Source organism: Gekko japonicus, unplaced genomic scaffold (genome assembly GCF_001447785.1).
Source record: "Gekko japonicus isolate JY-2015 unplaced genomic scaffold, Gekko_japonicus_V1.1 scaffold615, whole genome shotgun sequence".
NCBI classification, from domain to species: Eukaryota; Metazoa; Chordata; class Lepidosauria; order Squamata; family Gekkonidae; genus Gekko; species Gekko japonicus.
Window position 1 is genome coordinate 542,986 of NW_015161969.1, and position 25,371 is coordinate 568,356.

General features: G+C 44.0%; 1 protein-coding gene across 1 annotated transcript in view; it reads left to right on the plus strand.

Moving 5' to 3' along the window:
- The window catches only part of LOC107126133 (dystrophin-like), a 402,970-nt gene that overhangs the window by 27,608 nt on the left and 349,991 nt on the right, over window positions 1-25,371 (plus strand). The window contains exons 4-5 of the mRNA XM_015429648.1: window positions 17,487-17,678; window positions 17,979-18,160. Coding sequence (XP_015285134.1) covers window positions 17,487-17,678; window positions 17,979-18,160 — 374 coding nt within the window. The remainder of the gene's footprint in view (window positions 1-17,486; window positions 17,679-17,978; window positions 18,161-25,371) is intronic.

A 25,371-nucleotide genomic window follows, 5' to 3' on the forward strand; every position in this document is an offset into this window, starting at 1 on the left:
AAGGGAATTTTAATTAGGAGTTTTCTCTGGAGGAGGTCAAATCACTAAAACCACTGGCAGTCAGCTGGCTCCATGTCTCTTTGCTGTTGGGGATTAAATTGATAGCAGATTAGTGCCTTAGAAAGTGACTTGGAAGTAATTTATTGCGTTGCTCAGGAAAGCCTTAATGTGAAATAGAGCCTTTCACCTTTGGGCACTGGCATGAGTGCAACCAGTGTAATAGTAGTAGAATATTGTTGTTATCTGATTTTTGTGTGTGTTTGTGTGTATGATGTTAATTTATTTCATCACCATTCAGTTTCTGGGAGAATAGATGTTTATGCACTTTACTAAACAAGAGAGGATTTAGTTTTGGAGGGGCAAATTTTAAGAAATAAAATACAGGCTTGTATCCATTTTTTTCTGTGGCTGAATAGAACTCATTGTTTTTATTTATTTATTTATTTATTTTGCGATTTCTATCCCGCCCTACCCAGTGGCTCAGGGCGGCTAACAACAATGTTTAAAATAGTAAAACAATAAAACAATTTTACATATGCAATAAAACTGGTGCTTCAAATCTATACAAATCTATACAGTATATAAGATGCTCAGCGACTCATATTTGCGGCCCACAATCTTAATAGTGAGAGCGCCCCAACGCAATCGAACTAATCTCCTCCATGGAATCTTGTAGATGGACAGTGAATCGGAGGTGGTATAGCGATGGTGGTGGCGGCAGCTCCTACCCAAAGGCCTGGTGGAAGAGCTCCATCTTGCAGGCCCTGCGGAACTGCACTAGGTCCCGCAGGGCCTGGATCTCTTCCGGGAGCTCATTCCACCAGGAAGGAGCCGCCACCGAAAACGCCCTAGATCTAGTATGGGCCAACCTAAGTAATGAGGCAAGGTAGGGTGGTTGTTAAAGTGGAAGTGAAGCACTGCACATCAAGGTGGGAGTGAATCCCTTTTAGGCTTCATTTGAATCAGGAATGGGTGGATATTTCCCCATTTCTTTTAATTTTTGTGCATGTTTGGCAAGACCAGTTTAATTCTGCCTTCTTCTCTGGCAAAGTCCCTCTTTTCTTTTATGACAATTTTATGCCACTTCTACACAATTGGTGAAAAAACATGTTTCAATTTTATCAATTTATTATTGGATGTTGTTAATAGGAATGGTGAAAGAGATCTGACATTTCACCCTAGGTTTGGAGAAAATATAACATAATACTTCAGCTTTCAAATAAAACCACCACTGTTATGAAATTCAGTAACATCTGTAATCTTAATCTTGTAGATGTGATCCATTGTCAGTTAGGGTAAATGACTTATAACCAGTGGTAGCTGACTTAGAGTGCAATACTTCGCAGAGGTACTCCAGTATAAGGCCATTGAAATAAATGAATAACTCCACATAGGATTACATTGTCTGCCTCTTTAGAGGCTCAATAGATTATGATAGTACCTTACCTTTCCCAGAATGATAAGTTTTGACATTTTTTCACATATGAGGAGCAAGGAACAATGCCTGGGAAAAACAGAAGGCTTCCTCATGCAGAGTGAGCATATTTAGATATACACTGAAGATGTGTAGATATAAATATATATGTATATATGTATATCATGTAGGTCTCACATATCAGGGAGCTCTGATTGGCAGCAGCTTTCTATAGAATATGCTCTCATTAGCAAACTTGGGTGTGCCTCTGTGTAATGTGTGAAATGACCCCCCCCAACTAAATAGAATAAGTCAGTTCAGCACACTGCTTGCATGCAATGTTCCCTCTAAGCTGAGTTAGTGTGAGCTAGCTCACAGTTTTTTAGCCTCTGGCTTATGTATTTTTGTCTTAGCTCAGGCTCCAGAGCAAACTAATTTTTGCAGTAGCCAAATCGCTCACTCAAGACATTAATGCCAGTACCTCACAAAGTAGAATTTTTGCTCACAAGACTCCACAGCTTAAAGGGAGCATTGCTTGCCTTCTTACCTGAGGAGTCATTGAGAACCACACTGTTTTCTTTGAAAGAAAACATGCACACAAGCATCTGTGTATTCCACCCATGCCATGTATTTATCCCGTTGATTCTCAGTGGGTGAAAGCAAAAAGAGATGAGCAGTGCTCACAGCCTGACACAAAATTACATAAGAAAGTGCCATCAAGTTGCAACTGTCTTATGGCAATTCCAGCAAAGGGCTTATGGCAATACCAGCAAAGGGCTCACAAAACAAAGCAAGTGAGAAGTGTAGGTTGTTTGTCATTGGTTTCCTCTGCAGAGTCTTTCTTGGAGGTCTCCCACTCAATTACTTGTCTCTCCTTTTGAGATCTAACAAGATCAAGCTGTACCACACTGTCTCCCCTTCTGTTACAAAATTACTGATAGCTGTTATAGTATGCTCATATATTTGTGTTCATTTACAGCATCTAATTTGTTTGCAGGAGAAAATGAAATTATGGTAGACTCTAAATATATTTGCAGAAAAATCTGAAACTTTGAAAAATTTAAGTGAAAACTCAAGAACTTGTTGAGTGAGTATGAAATTCCACTAATGGAACCAGCCACTCAATACAGAAGAATAAATACCTGTAATTGAACATTGTCAGTAAAAACAAGACCTGGAGCTGACTGTGGTTCAGACCATGAGCTACTCATTGCAAAATTCAGACTTAAACTGAAGAAAATTGGGAAAACCACGAGGCCATTCAGGTTTGACCTAGATCGCATCCCTGATGAATATACAGTAGAGGTGAAGAATAGATTAAAGGGTCTGGATTTGATAGATAGAGTGCCTGAAGAACTATGGACGGAGGTTCGTGACATTGTACAGGAGGCAGCAATCACCACCATCCCAAAGAAAAAGAAATGCAAGTTAGCAAAATGGCTTTCTGGTGAGGCTTTACAAATAGCAGAGGAAAGAAGGAAAGCGAAAGGCAAAGGCGAAAAGGAAAGATTTACCCAACTGAATGCAGATTTCCAGAGAACACAAGGAGAGATAAGAAGGCCTTCCTGAATGAACAGTGCAAAGTAATAGAAGAAAACAATAGAATGGGAAGGACTACAGATCTCTTCAAGAAAATTGGAGAAATCAAGGGAGTGTTCCATGCAAAGATGGCCATGATAAAGGACAACAACGGTAGGGACCTAACAGAAGCAGAAGAGATTAGGAAAAGATGGCAAGATTACACAGAAGAACTATAAAAGAAAGACCTCGATGTCCTTGACAACCACGACGGTATAATCACTGACCTCGAGCCAGACATCCTGGAATGGGCCTTAGAAAGCATTACTAACAACAAAGCTAGTGGAGGTGATGGTATCCCAGCTGAGCTATTCAAAGTCTTAGAAGAGGATGCTGTTAAAGTTCTGCACTCCATTTGCCAGCAAATTTGGAAAACGCAACAGTGGCCACAGGATTGGAAAAGATCAGTATACATTCCAATCCCAAAGAAGGGCAATGCCAAGGAATGTTCAAACTATCGCACAATTGCACTCATATCACACGCTAGCAAGGTCATGCTCAAGATCCTACAAGCTAGGCTTCAACAGTACATGGATAGAGAACTGCCAGAAGTACAAGCTGGGTTTCGAAGAGGTAGAGGAACTAGAGATCAAATTGCCAACATTCACTGGATTATGGAGAAAGCAAGAGAGTACCAGAAAAATATCTACTTCTGCTTCATTGACTATGCTAAAGCCTTTGACTGTGTGGATCACAACAAACTATGGCAGGTCCTTAAAGAGATGGGAGTACCAGACCACCTCACATGTCTCTTGAGAAACCTGTATAAGGGCCAAGAAGCGACAGTTAGAACCGGATACGGAACAACTGATTGGTTCAGCATAGGAAAAGGAGTACGACAAGGATGTATACTGTCACCTTGCTTATTTAATATATATGCAGAGTACATCATGCGAAATGCTGGCCTGGATGAATCACAAGCGGGAATTAAGATTGCTGGGGAAAAGATCAACAACCTCAGATATGCAGATGATACCACTCTAATGGCTGAAAGTGAAGAGGATCTAAAGAACCTCTTGCTCAGAGTAAAAGAGGAGAGCGCAAAAGTGGGCTTGAAGCTCAACATCAAAAAAACTAAGATCATGGCATCCAGCCCCATCACTCCTTGGCAAATAGAAGGGGAAGTCGTGGAAGTAGTGACAGACTTCACGTTCCTGGGATCCCAGATCACCGCAGACTGTGACAGCAGCCATGAAATTAAAAGACGCCTGCTCCTTGGGAGGAAAGCGATGGCGAACCTAAACAGCATGATAAAAAGTAGAGACATCAACCTGCCAACGAAATTCCGCATGGTCAAAGCAATGATATTCCCAGTAGTCATGTATGGCTGCGAGAGTTGGACTATAAGGAAGGCTGAGCGCCGAAGAATAGATTCTTTTGAACTATGGTGCTGGAGAAGACTCTTGAGAGTCCCTTGGACTGCAAGGAGATCAAATCAGTCAATCCTAAAAGAAATCAACCCTGACTGTTCCCTGGAAGGCCAGATAATAAAACTGAAGCTCAAATACTTTGGCCACCAAATGAGAAGGGAGCACTCACTGGAGAAGACCCTGATGCTGGGAAAGATTGAAGGTCAAAGAAGACGGGGACGGCAAAGGATGAGATGGTTAGACAGTGTCATCGATGCAATGAACATGAAATTGAGCCAACTTCAGAGGACGGCGGAAGACCGGAAGGCCTGGCGTGATCTAGTCCATGGGGTCGCGAAGAGTCGGACTCGACTGTGCGACTGAACAACAAAAAATGGAAAACAACCCAAATATGTACTTCAACTGTCTTTTTAAAATTTCTTAACCAATTAATTTGTTTCAGTCCTTTGTTAAAATCAGCTGTCAAGGATCTTGGCTATAGCTGCGGAAATGTAACTAAACAAATGAGTCCCTGAAACAAAGGAGGGAGTTTCTTTACTCAAGGTATTTGCAGCCATGGTGAGATTGCTTTCCTACCATGCTGGCCAAAAGTATTGACTGTACATATAACTGAGCTCCTGGATAGCAGAGGTTTGAAGTTGTCTTATCTCCACACAGGATTTTCAAGTGACTTGGTACAGCCTTACCATGAGCCTTGTATAGAATCAGGATGTTCTTATAATACCACTATATTTCTTTACTTCAAAGATAATGACTCTGTCGATGATGTTGTTTGAAATGGTACTTAAATAAATTGGAGGATGATCTTTGGACAGTGCTGACTCTTCGGCTTGGAAACGGAGATGAGCACTGCCCCCCAGAGTCGGATTTGACTGGCTTTCAAGCAAGGGAAACCTTATTGCTGCCTTAACCAAATAAGTGTTAGTTTCTGTTGTACTTCTGTGGTTGTGGCAGCAACATAGGACCTATCTGTACAATTTCACTGAAATAGATTGCAGTCCTCTTGGCCTTGAGAGATACACTAAATGTTACTACAGAATTTGCTGCTCCTTCACTAAGACAGTTGGTCCTTTCATCTGCCAATTTTCTTTGAAGACAAAGTACTTTATTTTTTTATCTATTTACATGGGACTTATATACCGCCCATAACCCCTAACGGGTCTCAGAGCGGTTTACAGGGGCGTTCTTACGAACTTGTTAGCCCTATCTAAGGCCACATACCGAAGGGGTGGGGATTCCCTACCAGCACTTCAAAATAATACTAATAAAAATGAAGCTCTACATATTTTCTCTGCTCTTTCCTTTCTCTTGTTTCCTAGTCATTGTCATAATATTGCAGAACATACAAAACAAACTTTTAAATACATTTTTAGAAAAATAAAAATCTATATGATCAGTAATTTGTAGTTTGTGTATTTGCCATTTAAGTGTGTTAGTTTTGCTTGTCAAGGCCTTATGGGTTGTGTTTTTATTTTCTTGCTGTTGAGCAACACTTCTGTTTATCTTTCAAGTGGGACTCATTTTAGCAATCGAGTGGGGATCCATTTTGGTCTGAAGCAATAGAACAAAGTTTGAGTTAGCAATATCTTTTCACCAAAAACTGGTTTGAATACAGTGCTAGAATAAATGAACAGGTATTTAATACATTTTCATTGACATCTCCTCCTAATGAAAAGCACATAATCCACAGCTGCAAACACTTATATTGCTTCATATTCTTATATCTTAAAGTAAAATAATTGATATCACAAAATACTATCATCATAAATATACAACAAACAACAATGAAATCAGTGTAAAACCACAAGTAGAAGCAGCAAATTTTTCTTAAGATCCAGACAAGCTCTGAAAGAAACACAACTGAATTCCAGCATTGAATTCTGTGTATTATTAGGTGTTAAAGGCAGGAATCCACAAGTACTTGTGGGAGGCATCTCATTTTCCACTCCCCCACTATTTCTTCTTTCCCTTTCCTAAAAGCCCCCATAGCCTCTTCCCCTTTCCTGCTTCCTTCTGTGATCGTATGATTGCCAACCTGGAGATCTCTTGGACTCACAGTGAATCTCCAAACTACAGAGATCAATTCCCCTTTGAGTTGCCAGCTCCAAATTAGGAAATTCCTGGAGATTTGGGGGTGGAGCATTGGGAGGTTGAGTAAGGGAAATTCGCTCAGCAGGGTATAATGTCATAAACGCAGGACAGCGCAGCCCGGCTGGAGCCGGAAGGACGTGAGCCGGAAGCTGCAGCCGAAGAAGCATTCACGCGCAAAAACACCGAGCCTCTGGGAGAAGGTTGCCGGGCAGCCAGAAAGAAGCCAGAAAAATGACAACAACATGTGGACCCCGCCGGGAGAAGAGAGAAGGCGCTGCCAACCGGGTGTCGATAGGGAAGTCCCTCCCCTTATGAAATGTGGCCCTAGGTAGGTCTAATCACTACTATATAGTAGTAAGTCTGTAAACCGCTCTGAGACCCACTAGGGGTTATGGGCGGTATATAAGCCTCATGTAAATAAATAAATAAATAATAAATAGAGTCCATAAAGTCCACCTTCCAAAGCAGCCATTTTCTCAGGGGAACTGATCTCTTTCATCTGGAGAGCAGTTGTATTTCCATGTGTTCTCCAGCCCTCACCCTGAGGTTGGCAACCATAGCTCCTTTGAAGGAAATGGCTGCTTTGGAGGGTGATGTCCAATGTGCCGCCCCCTCCCAAATTCCTGGCTCGCTTGAGAGGGGAAGGGCAGTAAACCTCTTTCCTGGGTCTGCAGCTCTGAAAGGGTTAAAGCAGCTGAGCTGTTTGTCTTAGCTCAGGAAGGATGGCTCTGGAGCAAACTAATTTATACAGTAGCCAAATTGCTCGCTCACAACTTTAATGCCAGTAGCTCACAAAGTAGAATTTTTGCTCACAAGACTCCATAGCTTAGAGGGAACATTGGTGGCATTATACCCTTCTGAGGGTCCTCCCTTCCTCAAATGCTACCATCCCCAGGCTCCACCCCCAAATCGCCAAGAATTTCCTCACCTGGAACTGACAACCTGTCTCCTCACCCAACAGCCAACCTACATTTATCTGCCCCTCTGTCTTATGCTTTCCCTCTCCTCCTCCCAGGCAGCTTCCACCTAGGAAAACTATGGCCTAGTAGTGTGGTGGCAGCCGCTAGTCCATGGCCCACCTACATTTTAGGGAACCCTCAAGGACTTGTAGATGTGACTCACTTTCCCCTGTATCCTGTACCCTAATGTTTCCTCTTTCCCCCCTTGCAACCCCCATATCCTCTCCCCCAGGGGTCATTTTGTAGAAAAAGAGCTAGGGGAACTCATTAGCATAACTCATTAGCATATGCCACACCCCCTGACATCAGGGGCCCGGCGGTGGACCTGCAAGGCCAGCGGGAGTGCGAGGAAGCCCCGCCAAGGCCCTCCCTGGCCCCAGGCAGGCAGGGGTGGGGAGAGGCGGGGAGGAAGCAACTTACCCTCCCTCTTCTCCTGCCTCCTCCTGGCTGAATGAGGGCTGGAAGCGGGGCGGCCGGAAGCAGGGGGCGGGGCTTCGTCATGTGCCCCGCCCCCTGCACCTCACCCGGGGGAACTGCGTTCCCCCGCGTTCCCCCCGAAATGACCTCTTCTCTCCCCCTTTCCCTGGCTCATTCTCCCCTTCTCAGCCATTCACCAACCTACCTTTTATTTGCCTCTCATTATTTGTTTGCTTCATTTATCTCCCACCTTTCTCCACAGTGGGGACAAAAGCAACTTACATTATTTCCCTCTCCTCCTTTTTATCCAAACAACAACCCTGTGAAATAAGTTAGGATGAAAGTATGTGACTGGTTCAAAATCATGCAGTGAGCTTCCACAGCCAGATAGGGATTTGAACCTGGGTCTCCCAGACCTTATTCTGAAGCTCTAAGTGCAACACCACACTGGCTTTCATAGTGTGGCTGCAGTTGAAGAGTAGCAAGCAGCCAGGCCGAGCTGAGTCATGCAAGTCTGGTGGTATCTAGTCACCCAGAGGATGCTGCCAGGCCTACCATTGTCATCCTCCAGATGAGACCTGGAGATCCCCCAGAATAATAGAGCTCCAGATGCCAGAGATGTCCCTCTGGAGAAAATGGCTGCTTTGGAGGGTGGACCATACGGCATTATATCCGTGAGGCCTTTCCCCTCCCCACACCCTGCCCTCCTCAGACACTAGCACAAAATCTCCAGGAATTTCCCAACCTGGAGCCTGGCCCCAATGAGTCCTCCCTCAAAGGCCAAAATAGGCCTTGAAAGGACCTGCCCTCTCTCCCTACCCTCTTACTCACAGAAACCCAGCCTGGAATACTGTGGTTGCCTAGCAACAACCACTGAGGGAAATCCATTGCTTAAAGCTACAGGCACTCCTTTTATCGTGTTTCAGTTTTTTTTAAAAAAAACAACAACCCATAGTTGGTGGGGGGTTTGGTTTTTTTTTAGATTTTACATTTTTCTGCAAATCTTGCCCATTCACAGCTCCAGTCACCAGATTTAAGTATTCTCAGATTTGGCTGAGTTTGTTATTAGTATACAGATGATCAAATGATAAGTAAAAGTATATTATCTCTCCTTGCTTCAAAGTCATCAGAGGGTACAGCTTCAGTCTGGCATCTAGGGTTGGTAAGGCAGGGCAGCTGCCAACACTCATACCACCTCGTTGGACCCACTAATGCCATCCCATGCCTGTTCCCTCCTCTCTCATTTGCTTGCATGGCATTGATCCCTGGCCCATGTGCTGCTACCATATAAAACAGAAAATGCTGAGTGAGTGGTGGAAGGAGGCAGCATATGAGACAGGGCTTGTGTACCACCTCTCCACTGTGTAAAGAGCAAGTGATCAGCCAGATACCTGGGCAGGCAACAAGGCAGCACAACTGGGAAGGTGACTCCAGCTGGGGAGCTGGGTGCACAAGCAAGCAGGGGATGCAGACAGGCACAGGATGCACCTCAGCACATTGATCTGCATGTTTACTCAGACTTAAGATCCACTGAGTAAAGCACAGCTTATTCTCAAATTAATGTTCATAGGAAGGTGCTGTAAGTGAGGGAGTGAAATGGGCAGGTAGATGACAGTGCAATCCTAAGTACACTTTCCTGGGACTTACTACTGAGTAGACTTACTTAGGATTGCTCCCTGAGTGGTATACCTTTACTTCTACAGGTCCCAGAGGATGCCACACCATGAGGTTTTCTAGGGCTAATCATAGGGTTATTCTCTGCCCAGGGCTCACAGAAACCTGGGACACCTGACAATCTAGAAGGAGTGAATTCCATAATGTTGAGACAACTACTGAAAAGGTCCAGTTTTTGGTGATATCAGTCTTGTATGTCATGATATAGAAGTAGACTATGGCTTATCTTACACACATTAAGGCTACGATCACACAAACTAAACAATCCACTTTCAATGCACTTTCCAACTGGATTTTGCCATTTCACGCAGTAAAATCCAGCTGAAAAGTGCTTTGGAAGTGGACTGAAAGTGGATTATTTAGTATGTGTGATCGCAGGCTAAGAAGAAGAAGAAGAAGAAGAAGAAGAAGAAGAAGAAGAGTTTGGATTTATACCCTGCCCTTCACTACCCAAAGGTGTCTCAGAGCGGCTTACAAACTCCTTTCCCTTTCCCTCCCCACAACAGACACCCTGTGAGGTAGGTGGGTCTGAGAGAGCTCTGACAGAAACTGCTCTTTTTCAAGAACAGCTCTTATCAGAGCTATGGCTTGCCCAAGGTAATCCAGCCAGGTGTAAGTGGAGGAGTGGGGAATCGAACCCAGTTCTCCCAGATTAGAGTCCGCACACTTAACCAAACTGGTGTAGGAGACCCTTTAAATTGGCCTATGTTGTTAGTTTATCTTAGCTGGGATTAAGTTTTCTACTCTTTCTGTTGATGCTTAACAAAACCCAGCATAGCTCAATTTATATCTTGCCTCTGCATGTGAATAGGTGTTGGTGGTGGGTTAGATTAGCCATCTCTGGTTTATACATATACTAAACTTAAGCATCTGTACATAACCATAGAAAGTAATTTAATTCCCTGAACACTTACTTAATGATTCCAGCAGATCTTTATTTTTTTCTAATTGTGTATACAATAAAATGGGACATTTAACAACTGCAGCAGCTCTGTCTTTGTGAATGTAACAAGGCAAAACACAAGGAAAGTACAATAGCATGTTTAATTTGAGAATGTTAGCATTTGAATGCTCCACAAGAGGATCAATTTAAACATAAGAGTTTAGAAAGCAGCTTTTAATAAACTTTTTGAAGGGGTTCTTTGTAGGCTTCTGTACCCTTGAAGTAATCTAACGTTTATAAACTTGCATCTTATATTATTTTTGAAATATTTATGAATTATGAACTGAGGATTCATTTGGCATGGGTTTAATATTTTCAGTAGTGATTTTATATTCATTACATAAATTCTACACATGGGTTTATGAAAAGTATATCTGAGAACGAAGTAGACTTGGTGTGATGTAATATTCACCACTCAAATCCATGGTTGGAAGATAGGAATATGGCATGGGTTTGGATTCTCCCCTTTTCTTCCGTGATTAGATCTAACTGTGGTGTAGTGGTTTGAAAAGAGACTATGGCCAACTACAGTGTCAGTTTTTAACTAGGATTTGAAGTTGTTAGTAAACTCTGGATAACATATGCCCTAGTTAATATTGACCTCAACACAAATGTATACTTTCACACACCATGGTAAAGGCAAACCACAGAAAAGTGGGGGGAGCTCATAGAGGAGAACTGCACAAGGCCACAGCATGCTCTTGATCTTCTGACCACAGCCAATGAGGAACGTTGTAGCTCAGTTAACAGTAGATGCTGTGCATGCAGGAATATTTCAGTCCCTAGCACTTCCAGCTAAATGAGCACAAGTAAAGGTATTCTGAAAGATCTCTTTCTGTCTGAGACTGTAGCCGGTTGGATATTAGGGGAAAAACTCTTTTACAGTAAGAGTTGTTCAACAATGGAATCAGCTGCCTATGGAGGTGGTGAGCTCCCCCTCACTAGCAGTCTTTAAGCAGCGGCTGGACAAACACTGGTCAGGGATGCTCTAGGCTGATCCTGCATTGAGCAGGGGGTTGGACTAGATGGCCTGTATGGCCCCTTCCAACTCTGTGACTCTATGATTCTATGATCGGCTTCCAGTTAGAGTGGTCAGTACTGAGGCAGATGGATAAATAACCTGATACAATATAAAAAGGTTGTAAATTGCCATATTGACCCATGTAAAATCCAGAAAATGTATTTTATTGAGACCAACCCAATTGACAGAAAACATTGTACAAGCTTTTGAGTTCTATAGAACCATTCATCAGACAGTTGTTACAATTTTTTAAAAAATGAACAAGGGGGAAAAATCCCAGGTCCACATCCTAAGACTGAGGCTGAGAGCAGAACACATTACTTGGTAGTCTTATTTTAACAATGGTTCAGATAAATCTATGATGGATCAGATGGCAAACTGTAGTAAAACTGGGTCATTGTTACTTTGTGTAAGCAATCTTTTCCCAGGTTAATCCCATCCTGTTGAATTTATATACAATGGCCATACAAAAATATGAAAAATAAAGTATCATACATATCGTAGGCATCTATAGGTACATTACTTCATTTTATATTATATTCTTTTCAACTTGAGTTTGTATAATTTTTAGGAAGAAAGAGAAATAGTATAAAATCTGTCTTATATTCATGATCTAAACACAGTACTTTGACTTCACTGAACTCAATAAAACAAATGTGCTTTAGATTTAGTGTAAATGTTATGAAACTAAGTCCTATATTTTGTTGTAAAATACTGAAAATAATGTTTAGGTCTCTCTTCCTTTTGATACTATATTTAATACAATAATAGATATGGTCAGTACAGGTGAGTCTATACTCTTCTGTGTTTAGGCTCTGTGAATCAATTGGAAAAGCTGCCAAGCCCATCTGATTTTTCTCAACTTCTGAAGGTCATAGACATTTTACTTTAAATAAGAATTTTAAAGTTCTTTGGGTTTTCTTTGCTGCATGAGAATGTTGCAGATGATCTTAATTCTACTGAAACCATTTGACAAAAAACCCATTACCAGATAGTTGTTCTTGGATCTCACATATAAGTTTTTTTTAAACAAAAAATATTGAAAGATAAAACAAAAAAGATTAAAAAAAACGCATTACAGGCAAACAACAATATGAAGTGAAAACAGAACTGTAAAATCCTAGAATAGACAAGGAGTAAACAAGATACCCCCAACACATTCCACAGAATAACCATTGCATCCATCAACATCAACCCAGAGTGGGATTAACTTCAGCCCTCTTCATGAACAAAAATGGTGATTGAGCCTGAGAAAGTCATGAAGTGTTCTTTTAGCATCTCTATGACCTTTTTTCATGTGGATAAATAGCTAAAAACGGACCCAAGGAATGTAGGAAGCCTTTGATGGAAGAATGTCATTTTCTGACATATAATGAAGAACCCTTGACCAGACCACGACAATCCGATCATAGCCTTTAGATGTGACCATAGCCGTGTTTTGTGTGACTTGTGTACGTTTGTCTAAAATAAACTGATCCCACACTTTTTCAAACCAGGTTTGAATTGAAGGAGGCGAACTGGCTTTCCAGGCAGAAGCAATGGCTAGTCTTGCAGCAGCTAACAGTTTGGAAATGAGTTCCTTCTGGGCCTTGGTAGCAGAAGTCAAGTCAATCAAATCAAGAAGTGCAAGTTTGGGGCAGACCGGTACCGATTGTGAAGTGGTCTCATTTATTTTCCCAATAACCTCCACCCAGAAGAAATTTATGATTGGACTAGGGTTGCCAAATGGGGGCGGGGGGCAGGGAAACCCCCACTTTGGAAGCCAGATTTCCGCCGTGGCGGAATCGGGCCCCGGGGGGAACTCTGCCCCCCAAAGCTGCGTCACCAGAGGTGACGCAGCCATGTTGCTGACTTTGGGGGCGTGGCTGGGGTCCGCGGGGGGGGGGGGACATATGGTTTCCCCCCCGACGAGCTCGGCCACACCCCCAACGTCAGCAACATCGCATGTTACTTCCGGTGACGTGGCGGCAGCGCGCGTGCGTATGGAGCCTGCTCCCGACCTTGTCGGAGCCTCCCCCGCCGGTAAGTTTGCCAGACTTGGCAACCCTAGATTAGGCACACCCACCAGCAGTGCAAATATGACCCATATAAGTTTGATTCCCTCTTGTGATTACAGCAGTAGAAGCATTCATTTTAGACACATAGCACTGAATGTCCAAGGTTTACAAATTCCACTCCTCTCTCAGTAGCCTCTTATCACTTTCTCCAAATGTAGATGCCACTTTGCTTTCACCATGAATGTTTTCTGTAAGACACAGGAAGGGGGAAACAAACCTGACCCCAAAACTGGAAACAAGAACCAAAACGATGAGAAGAAAGGCTAATGAAGGGCCAATATTAAAAACCTAGTTAAAACTTATAATATATAAAAATACAAGTATTCATTAGAAAGACAGTTAAAAACATACATAAGGTCTAAACACAAGGGCCAATACACATGACCTGATGTGTTTCTGCCCTATTGGGGACTTCTTCAGAGGTCAAACAATATTGAGGTACACATAACTTAAATACATATTGTAATAAGATAACCAATAAGTGAATATTGGACCAGGAAGAGGAAGGTTAAGCAGCAAGATCTAAAGACACATGGCAAAGATGTTTGCGAGGCCTCAAAAGGTGAAAGTCATGTGTCTGGTGCCAAACACACAGTTGCTGAATTAGAGCATTTTCCAATTTAGGTCCAAAAAACACCTATGTGGCAATCAAAGTCAGAGCTAGAATGTCCTCAAGCAAATAGATGTTTTCTGCCACCTTGCCATGGATGCTTCACTTCCTGCTCATTTGCCCCTTCCTGGTCAATTTGTCCAAAATGATTGTTAAAGAGGAGCTTAGGACTGATAGACAACTTAAAAAATGATAAATCACCAGGCCTGGATGGCATACATCCGAGATTTCTGAAAGAACTCAGATGTGAACTTGGGAATCTCCTGACAAAAATATGTAATCTTTCATTAAAATCTGCCTCCACTCCTGAGGACTGGAAGGTAGCTAATGTCACTCCCATCTTTAGAAAGGGTTCCAGGGGAGATCCGGGAAATTACAGGCCAGTCAGTCTGACATTGATACCGGGTAAATTGGTGGAAACTGTTATTAAGGAAAGGATTAGTAGGCACATCAATGAACAAAAACTACTGAGGCAAACTCAGCATGGGTTCTGTAAGGGAAGATCTTGTCTCACTAACCTGTTAGTGTTTTTTGAAGGAGTAAACAAACATGTGGACAAGGGGGACCGAACAGATATTGTTCACCTTGACTTCCAGAAAGGTTTTGATAAAGTTCCTCACCAAAGGCTCCTAAGTAAGCTCAATAGTCACAGAATAAAAGGACGAGTCCTCTTGTGGATCAATAACTGGCTAATTAATAGGAAACAGAGAGTGAGTATAAATGGGAAATTTTCTCAGTGGAGGGTGGTAAGCAGTGGGGTACCACAGGGATCAGTACTCGGTCTGATGCTTTTTAACTTGTTTATTAATGATTTGGAGTTGGGAGTAAGCAGTGAGGTGGCTAAATTTGCAAATGACTCGAAGTTGTTCAGGGTGGTGAGAACCAGGGAGGATTGTGAGGCATTCCAGAGGGATCTGTCGAGGATGGGTGAGTGGGTGTCAGAGTGGCAAATGGGGTTCAATGTGGCCAAGTGCAAGGTGATGCACATTGGAGCCAAAAATCCTAAATATAAATACATATTGATAGGGTCCAAACTGGCAGAGACTGACCAAGAGAGAGATCTTGGAGTCATAGTAGATAACTCAATGAAAATGTCAAGACAGTGTGCAACTACAATAATAAAGGCCAATGCTATGCTGGGGATTATTAGGAAGGGAATTGAAAACAAATCAGACAGTATCATAATGCCCCTGTATAAATCAATGGTGTGACCTCATTTTGAGTACTGTGCACAGTTCTGGTCACCACACCTCAGAAAGGATATTATAGCATTGGGAAAAGTGCAGAAAAGGGCAACTAGAATGATAAAAGGGTTGGAACACTTTCCCTATGAAAAAAGGTTAAAATGCTTGGGGCTCTTTAGCTTGGAGAAATGACGGCTGAGGGGTGACATGATCGAGGTTTATACGATTATGCTTGGGATAGAGCAGGTAGAGAAAGAGGTACTTTTCTCCCTTTCTCACAGTACAAGAACTTGTGGGCACTCAATGAAATTGCTGAGCAGTCGGGTTAGAACAGATAAAAAGAAGTACTTCTTCACCCAAAGAGTCATTAACACATGGAATTCACTGCCACAGGAGGTGGTGGCAGCTACAAGCATGGACAGCTTCAAGAGGGAATTAGATAAGCATATGGAGCAGAGGTCCATCAGTGGCTATTAGCCACAAGGTATAGATAGATAGGAACTCTCAGTCTGGGGCAAGTGATGCTCTGTTAATTCTTGGTGTTTGGGGGAGACAACAATGGGAGGGATCCTAGTGTCCTGGCCCTACTGCTGGACCACCCGATGGCACCTGGTATTTTTGGCCACTGCGTGACAGAGTGTTGGACTAGATGGGCCATTGGCCTGATCCAACATTGGTTTCTCTTATGTTCTTAACATTACTACTCTTTCTCACCTGTTCATTTTTTTTTTCTGGATCAAGGCTACAGTCCTTGAAAATCTATCAGTTGCTGAGCAAGTAGAAATCACCTTTTGAGTAGGTTTTTAGAAAGAGAGAGAGGAAGGTTCAACTAATCCCCTTTCTTCACTCTTAACAATTTGTGTGTGTGTGTGTGACATGAACATCAGACTAGAAGGTATGTAATCTAGGAGGTGTTTCAGATCATCCTGAACTGATTAGCTGAACGGTGGCTGCACTTAAAGTAACCATCTGTGGAAGCAATCTGTATTTTTTTTTTCCTGTTCAGCAGAGACGTTTCATTCCATAAACTGTGCAATCAAAGCTATATGGTTATAAATTACATCCCTGTCCAGAAGCTCTAATGATGTGGCAATACAGGATCACATCACCTGCCCTGTTCTGGAGAAGCATGTGCTCTTGATGCAGGGAGAGACAGAGCCATCTCAAAGACATGGGATTTCCCTGTATGCATGGTATAATAGGGCAAAGGCAAGACCACCTAATCCTTTCAGTAGTTATTCATGATTTAAGAACATTTTCTTCTTTTCCACTCTTTTAGGAAATTGTGTGTGATATGATCGGGTTGATTTCACTAGTCAACTTTTGTTGGATGTTGGAAAGTCACTGGAATTTTAAAAACCCACAAAAACAAACACTTCCCCCACCTCTTCCTCTCTATTCACAGGTTCAAATATGAGTTTACATGTTACTTGAGCTAAAAATTTTATGACTTAAGGATTTGCAGGATCAACCTCAGAACTTTGGCTAGTCTTTTCAGAACTCTTTTTCTCAGCTCAAAATTGCTTGGATGTTTGTCCTCATTAGGAATGTCCAAAGTCCTCTCAAGGGAATAGGGTGGCTTGCCTGGACCCTGGGTTATGGGAAGAACATGACATTCTAGCATCATAGTCTTATCACTGTTTACTACTTATAATCCCCACTTGCTTCAGGCCTATCATACATAATGTTGTAGCACTGTAGACTACATCCTAAATGATCATAGAGAAATCATTTTAAGCCATTGCTGCACATTTATCACCATTCATTTTTATTCCTTTGTATGGTATTCATGCATGTTTGTTGCATGCAGATATACTGTAATTGCTTGGACAAGAGAATTATTACAAGAAATAATAGTACCAAGCTTTATATAATCCACAGAAAATATGTCATTATGGAGACATGCAACTTTAATTGCATTTTTAACAGCAGTTATGCATGGATAAAGTCTTAATAGTTCATTTTGGATCAGTGCTTTCTCACCAGTCATTATGTGTAGTCTTTTCAAAGTCTGGTACTTAGCTGCACCAGATCAATCTATACATAAGCATTATGCTGCCAAAAGAAAACTGTACTGTGTAGAATTAAAATTGCATTCCATTTTAGTGGAACTTTCTGAGCACACATTACCTGGAGGATTCCCAAATTCATATTTGTATTTATTTTAGCAGCTCTTGGAAGCTCATGAAGAAAAGTTATATGGCACGTCACCCATGGACATAGAAGTTGATCTGGAAAGCTACCAAACTGCATTAGAAGGAGTACTTTCATGGCTTCTGACTACTGAAGATTCATTGCAAGCACAAGGAGATATATCCACTGATGTAGAGGAAGTTAAAGAGCAGTTTCACATCCATGAGGTATGTGTGACCAACAAGACTCAAAAACCAGCACAAGCACTTCACCATCTGCTAATTGTTATTCTTCTGTCTGTACAGTGCATTAAGGCCAAAGGCATAAAATCTGATTGGTATTTTGAGACTTAATTTTTCCTTTGCTCATGGGATTGTTTTTGAGTTCTTGTTGCCAAGCATTTGAATGAAAGGCTAAACTTCTTTTTCAATTATTTCATTCAATAACTCTGTAGAAGTTACAATTTAATCTGCAGCGTTGAAAGTCATCCTTCATTCGCTGGTGGTAATTGTTCTTATTTTTTTAAGGGTTTTATGATGGAATTAACAGCCCACCAGGGACGTGTTGGTAATGTTTTGCAAGTTGGCAGCCAACTTCTATCATTTGGGAAGCTTTCAGAAGATGAAGAAAATGAAATACAGGAACAAATGAATCTTCTTAATTCACGTTGGGAAAATCTCAGGGTCACAAGTATGGAGAAGCAGAGCAAGTAAGTAAATACGAATTTCGGGGAGCAATTTTGTAGCTGTTTTGTGGTAGTGCAGTACTTGGTGTGAATTTGATATTGCAGCCTTCTTAGTTGCAGTTTCACAAACGTTGCAGTCAATTGGTGATAAGAGAATGGAAGCAGAACAGCACAGATGGACAAGTATCACCATTCTGAAAGCAAGCATTTTAAATAGCTTTTATCTAAGCAAGCCTTATTAAGTGCAGCTTTCCTTCATGCATCAAACAAAATGTTTTCCTTTTAATACATAACTATATAACTGAGGCCCTGGCCCCAATATTAACATCTTCATCAGTAGCATTATAACATCATTTAAACAGCCGGATATAACGCAGATTACGCTGGCAGCTGATGGTTTGTTTGTATTGTTGGTTGCTGCTTATGCCCGCCATCACTTAGGAAATCATCTGAGCACTAGCACTTTATATGTTCTTATGTGTTTTTTATTGTGATTTTAGATAAATTGCTTGTATTGTTTTATTATCTTGTGTAAGCCACCCTGAGCCCACTTCAGCACGGAGGGCGGGGTAGAAATTAAATAAATAAATATTACTAAGATTGGACTGAACCAGAGCTCATTTTCCACCAGCAGAACTACATGTCCCATATTATGTGCAGAGTTGTTCCTAGGGCCCTGGATGGAGTGTTTGGGAGCCTCAGCAGGCTGCAATAAGAGAGGGAACAGGAAAGTTACTTTCTGTGAGCAGAGCACTGATAGCCATACTTTGGAGACAGCCATTATCTTTTTATAGGAACAATGGAACTAGGGTACAGAATTTCTAACTTACTCTATTCAGATCATTTTTCTAATAGTAAATTTACTTAATTTATATCCCGCCTTCCCCACCAAAGCAGGCTCAGGTCGAAGCATGTTGTATGTGAAGCATGTTGTATTTGTACAGTGGGGATACACAATGCATCTGTAAACCATATGTTACTTTGAACTAACACGTGGTTCAAATCAATACCAGTTCAGATGTAAGGTTTTATGACAGCAAAAATACATACAATGGTATAGAGGTCTGAGGTAATAAAGCAGTATGAGGAGTAAAAGTGTGGCTCTAAGGTGCTGTGTATATTTTTACTTCATGAGGATTTAATTCAACTTCTTTCTCACATAAAGGAAATATATCTTTTTAAATCACATTAAGACACAATGTAAACCTGAAAACAAGAGAAAAGAAATATAAGCAGTAAGAATATTAAACATTAGAAGCAGTAAGAAGGGAACCTCCCTGAGGTCCAGGCCTCATGCCAAGAAATGGAAGTAAATGTGGCTCTTGAGGTTGAGGGTAACTGTGAATGTGGCTTATGTGGTGGTGATCCCCACACACCAGGCCAGACACACGCTCGATTTGATCTTCACAGTGGGGATTACAATGGACCGGATTACTGCAGTGGCAGTACCATGGTCGGACCACTTTGCCCTGAAGGCTCGTCTGAATGTCCCACCCCAACCCTGTTTAGGCAGCGAACAGATTTTAGCTCGCCCGCGGAACCAAATGGACCATGTTCGGCTTCAGATGGCTCTGAGGGATCCGATGCCCCCTGGCAGCTCATTGGATGAGCTTGTGGAGGACTGGTATGACCGACTCTCCACAGCCATCGATGAGATTGCTCCCAGGCACCCTCTGCGCTCTCACTCTAAGCTTTCCCCTTGGTATACCCAGGGGTTGCGGCTTATGAAACAAGAGCTAAGACGGCTAGAGAGACAGTGGCGGCGTGCCCACGACAAAGCATCAAGAACATCTTATAGGACATTTATGAGATCCTACGAGATGGTAGTCAAGACTGCTAAGAGGGAGTTCTATGCAGCCACAATTGCGTCTGTGAGCTCATGCCCAGCCCAATTATTTAGAACAATTCAGTCTTTAACAGTTCTGCCCCATGGCAGACAAAATAGTAGGGAATTGGATATTGGCTGTGAGACTTTTGCGAGCTATTTCGCAGACAAAGTCTTGATGCTCCACTGTGATCTCCCTGCCACAATTGAAACAGTAAGTGAACTTGAGGCCCCTTGCATGTCTTCACAGGGTGTATAATGTCTTGACCTGCTCAGTCTGGAGGAAATTGACAGACTGCTCGTATCTGTGCATCCAACCACGTGCCGCCTTGATCCGTGTCCTTCCTGGCTCATTAAAGCGGGCCACGAGAGTTTTCGAGGTGCCGTAAGGCACTCAAGGAGGCGATGGTCCATCCTCTCCTGAAAAAAACCAACTCTGGACCTGGCTGGATTGGCCAACTATCGGCCGGTGTCCAATTTGCCCTATTTAGACAAATTGATTGAGAGGACGGTGATGACACAGCTTCAGAGCTTTCTGGATGATGCTTCCGTCCTCGATCCATTCCAGTCCGGCTTTTGGCCAGGTCACGGAATGGAGACAGTGCTGGTTGCCCTTACCAATGATCTTTGGAGGCATCTGGATCAAGGCGGTGTGGTGGCACTGTTGTTGTTAGATTTGTTGGCCGTGTTTGACACTGTCGACGACCAGTTGCTGACCCACCACCTCGCTGACGGGATACAGGGGCTTGCTCTTTAATGGCTTGCCTCTTTTCTCCAAGGTCGGGGACAGAGGGTGGTGATAGGGGAACAGCAGTCCCAGAGGCACCCACTTGAACGTAGTGTGCCTCAGGGGGCAGTGCTTTCCCCGATGTTGTTTAACATCTATATGCGCCCCCTTGCCCAGATTGCCAGGAGGTTTGGGCTGAGTTGCCATCAATATGCTGATGACACCCAGCTCTATCTGATGTTGGGCGGCCGGTCGGGCTCCGACTCAGAAGATCTGAACCGGGAACTACAGGCCGTGGCTGGGTGGCTCAGGCTGAGCTGGCTGAAACTAAACCCAGTGAAGACGGAGGTCCTGTGCCTGAGTCGGAGTGGACCGGGGTTGGGGCTCCCTCTCCCGGCCTTCGATGGGGCACCGTTGGTGCCAGCGTCGGAGGTTAGGAGTTTGGGAGTGCTCCTGTATCCCTCCTTAACTATGGAGGCCCAGGTGGCAGCCACTGCCAGATCGGTATTTTATCATCTTAGGCTGGTTCGGCAGTTGGTTCCCTTCCTCGAATGCGATGACCTAGCTACAGTAATCCACGCAACGGTCACCTCGAGGTTAGACTACTGTAATGCTCTGTACATGGGGCTGCCTTTGGTGCAGATCCAGAAGATGCAGCTAGTGTAGAATGCAGCAGCCAGGCTGATGATGGGTCTCCCCAAGTGGGAGCATATCCAGCTTGGGCTGAAAGCGCTGCCATGGCTGCCAATAGCATACCGAATCCATTTCATAGTGCTGGTACTGACTTACATAGTGCTGGTCTGACTTACCTGAGGGACCGCCTTTCCCCACATATACCCCCAAGAGCACTTCAGTCCGGGGTGCAACATCGCCTGGTGGTTCCAGGCCCCCGGGAGGGAAGGCTCGCCATGACTAGGGCCAGGTCCTTTTCAGTGGCGGCCCCTACCTGGTGGAATGGGCTCCCGGAGGAGATCAGGGCCTTGTGGGATCTTATGCAGTTCTGCAGGGCCTGCAAGACGGAGCTCTTCTGCCAGGCTTTCACATAGGGGCCGCCACTACCGCCACCACCAATGATGTGTACAACATCGGGGTTAAGGATGGCCTGGGAAGATCTGCCACAATTTTGCGCAATCGATATTATCGGACTTATTTGCTTGGGATCAGCTGTAGGACAACATCATCCCCAGAGAACTGTTTTACCATCAATGTATATTTTCGGGGACTATCCTGTTTTCAATTGAATATTATTGTTGTTGTGACTAATTGTTACTAATGTTTTTATTGCTTTTATCCTGTTTTATATGGGCTTTGCCCCTTGTAAGCCGCCCTGAACCCGCTTTGCGGGGAGGGCGGGGTAAAAATCCCAACAAATAAATAAATAAAATCTTCTGCAGTGCAGGGATGGCATGGATGGCAGGAGCCTGGCCTTGGAGTACTGGCCTGAGCTCCTCACATAGTGCTTGAGTGGCTGCCCTATCCAGGCAGAAGCAATCCAGTTAGGTACTGTCAGAGAGCTACAGCATCCTGATGTGTGCATGGTATCACCTAACATGTTGCCTTTTCTGGCATCACTGTGCCATCCAAATGTACAGTGCAGGCAGGAGATGGATGAGATGGACCCCAAGCAGGTGGGAGTGAACAGGAGGGGGGGTACCATCCCAGGGCAGCCTGGCTGGTGCCTGCAGGAAGGGGGAGGCAATAGCACCATGGTCCAAGTGCTGTGGGCCCCTATGACCTAGCTCCTCACAAGGCCCCTCCCCTTTCACCTACCTCCTTCCTCAGGACTGTGTCCCATGCCCATGTGGCATCTCCCTGCTGCCTGGTCTCTTTCGTGAATGTGAAGGGAGGTGGGGTGCATTCCAAGGTCCTATGGTACACACAGTGCCTGACCTGCCTCTGCATTCCACTGTATGTGCGTGGCATGGCAGCAGTGGCATCTGAAGAAGAAGAAGAAGAAGAAGAAGAAGAGATTGGATTTATCCCCCACCCTTCACTTGGAGTCTCAGAGCGACTTACAAACTCCTTTCCCTTCCCCTCCCCACAACAGACACCCTGTGAGGTGGGTGGGGCTGAGAGAACTCTGACACAAACTGCCCTTTTTCAAGGACAGCTATGCCAGAGCCTGTGACTGACCCAAGGTCACATCAGCAGGTGCAAGTGGAGGGGTGGGGAATCAAACCCGGTTCTCCCAGATTAGAGTCCACACACTTAACCACTACACCAAACTGGCTCTCTGGGTTGATGGCCACCAATCTCAAGTGGACCAAGGCTGAGAAGGAGTTGATGTATGGGTTGGTGGTGGAGCATGCCAGTGTGGCCCTTGTCACCATTGGGAGCTGTTTGGCTACTACTTGCTGCCATGCCTTCTGGTACATGGCAACAGAGTAGATCTCTGCCCTAAGTCATGCAACCTAGACAGAGACATCTATCCTAAAGCACTGGAATTGTTTGTTTGGCCCAGCTCAGCAATGTGTGCATGCCCTTATAGCCCAGGGTGTCCTGTATGAACAGGCAGTAGAGAAGTGTCTGCCAGGAGCTGAGGCTATCAAGCCTGTGGTGATACCACCTGTAGTGGTAGGCAGTCACTGCATTGAGGTTTTGTCCAGTGGATGTGAAGTGCCCTGACCTTAGTTCACCCCAGGGTGGGGGTGGCATCTCACCCCGCTATTCCCATCCTCCCTACCGCCAATCATTGGCTCACACCTGCCCTTCTCCTCTGCAGGAGTCTCAGTGGGGATGGCATTGCTGGGCTGTCAACAGCTGAGCATGAGGGGGTTGCTAGGCCATATGGTGCCCTGAGTATTCAGAAACCAGCCTTGGGGTCAGGAGAGAAGAAAATATGTGCCATTGTGGGCACCCTCTCTACCCCAGCAGGGTGCTCTATTGAGGCCCCGCAGCCAGTGCCCTACCCATCCATCCCATTGTGCCAAGCTAGGAGGAGATGGAGATCAGTGATGGGTCAGCAAACCACAGCACCTTGAGTTCTGAGCCAGGGGGCATGAGAGGTGAGGTGGCTGTGGGCACAGGTCATGGACAGTGTTCCCTCTAAGCTGTGAAGTCTTCTGAGCAAAAAATCAACTTTGTGAGCTACTGGCATTTAAGTTGTGAGCAAGTTATTTGGCTACTGCATAAATCAGTTTGCTTTGAAGCCATCCTTCCTGAGCTAAGACAAAAATATGTGAGTCAGAGGCTAAGAAACTGTGAGCTAGCTCCCACTAACTCAGCTTAGAGGGAACACTGGTCATGGACATGGGGCACATGGTATGTCTGGTCCTGATGACTCAGCGACTTCTCTCTGCTTTGCCCCAGGCCCCTTCATCCTGATATTGACTGCTGATGACATGGAAAATCTTTACACCCTAACCCCTTCAAGACAAGCCATGGCAGCCAGCACAGTGGTCCTCCAAATGCTGGGTATTGTGGGGTCCCCAGAGCCAATGGCTGGGTGGGGAGCTGATGCAGCCATCAGACTTGACATGTTTTGAGGGGGGTATGGTGGGGAGGCAGAGGATAAGGAGAGTGTTGATGGGACAGGGTGGCCTGGAGGTGTCCCTGGCAGTTTGACCAGGCTGCTGGGTGGCACCCTAGCTGATGAGCAGCAGATACCCTGACTGGGCATACTCTCCTTGTCATTTCCCCATGCCCCTTTCTTTGTGATAGCTGCTTTTGGACCATATGGGCTGTGGACTTGTTTGTGGTCACCACCAGTGGGAGAATATGGGAGCTTTGCCCACTCTGTCAGCCACCCTGTTACTGTTAAGCGGGGCTCTGTTCCTTTAAGGGGGTGGGGGAGTGAGCTGTGGATACAGCCTCATGGTCCTGGCCCCACCCCTTCCCATTCCTCAGCTGTGACCTGCCAGCCCATGATTGGTTCTATCTGCCTAGTTAATCACAGTCATACCTAGCATCTAGTGACCTGTGCGGAACGTGTGGTTGCTATGGATGCGGACATGGTTGCAGCCTGCGTGGTACCACTTCTTGGTCTTTTTCCTGCCTCCCAATCTCTGCCAGAACCTTTAAGGGAGTGGACTAGCAACTGCATAATTGTGGCAGTGCCTGCCTGCTGTGATACAGGCAGCCCTTAGGACTGCCCATTAAAATCAGTATGCTATGGTACGCCAAACAGCAATGAAAAAATGTGTGTCTCAGGCTGTCTTTCTGAACTTGTAACTTGCCTTGTCTCTTGTACCATAGACTTTGTAGGCCACATTTAGCTATGCTTATTCTGCTGCCATTCCATAAGCTCCACATGAGCCATTGCAGTCTTTTCTTCATTGCTCACATTTTAACCCTTGAATGCCATCAGAAAGATCAATGTTCTCATTATGGTTTGCATTACTTTTTAAAAAAACAGCAAATTGATTTCCTCCGAAGAGCTAATGAACTACCTCATGAAACTAATTTAAGCCATCTTTGCTTTTATAAATCCAGAATGGCATGTGTATCATTAAATAGCCATTGTAAAGCTAGGCTTTTTATAGGATGTTTTTCTCAAGAATGCTTCACACACACACTTTATATTCTCATCATGGAGACAATCTTTTCATGTACACATGGGGATTTATTTATGTTAGAAAGTACTACTGATAAATCAAGACATGTCTTGATTTGATTGATTGGGGGGGGAATGTGATGGGTTTTAAGCCAATCCAAGCAGTAAATGACTTGTCTTTTAAAATTGCT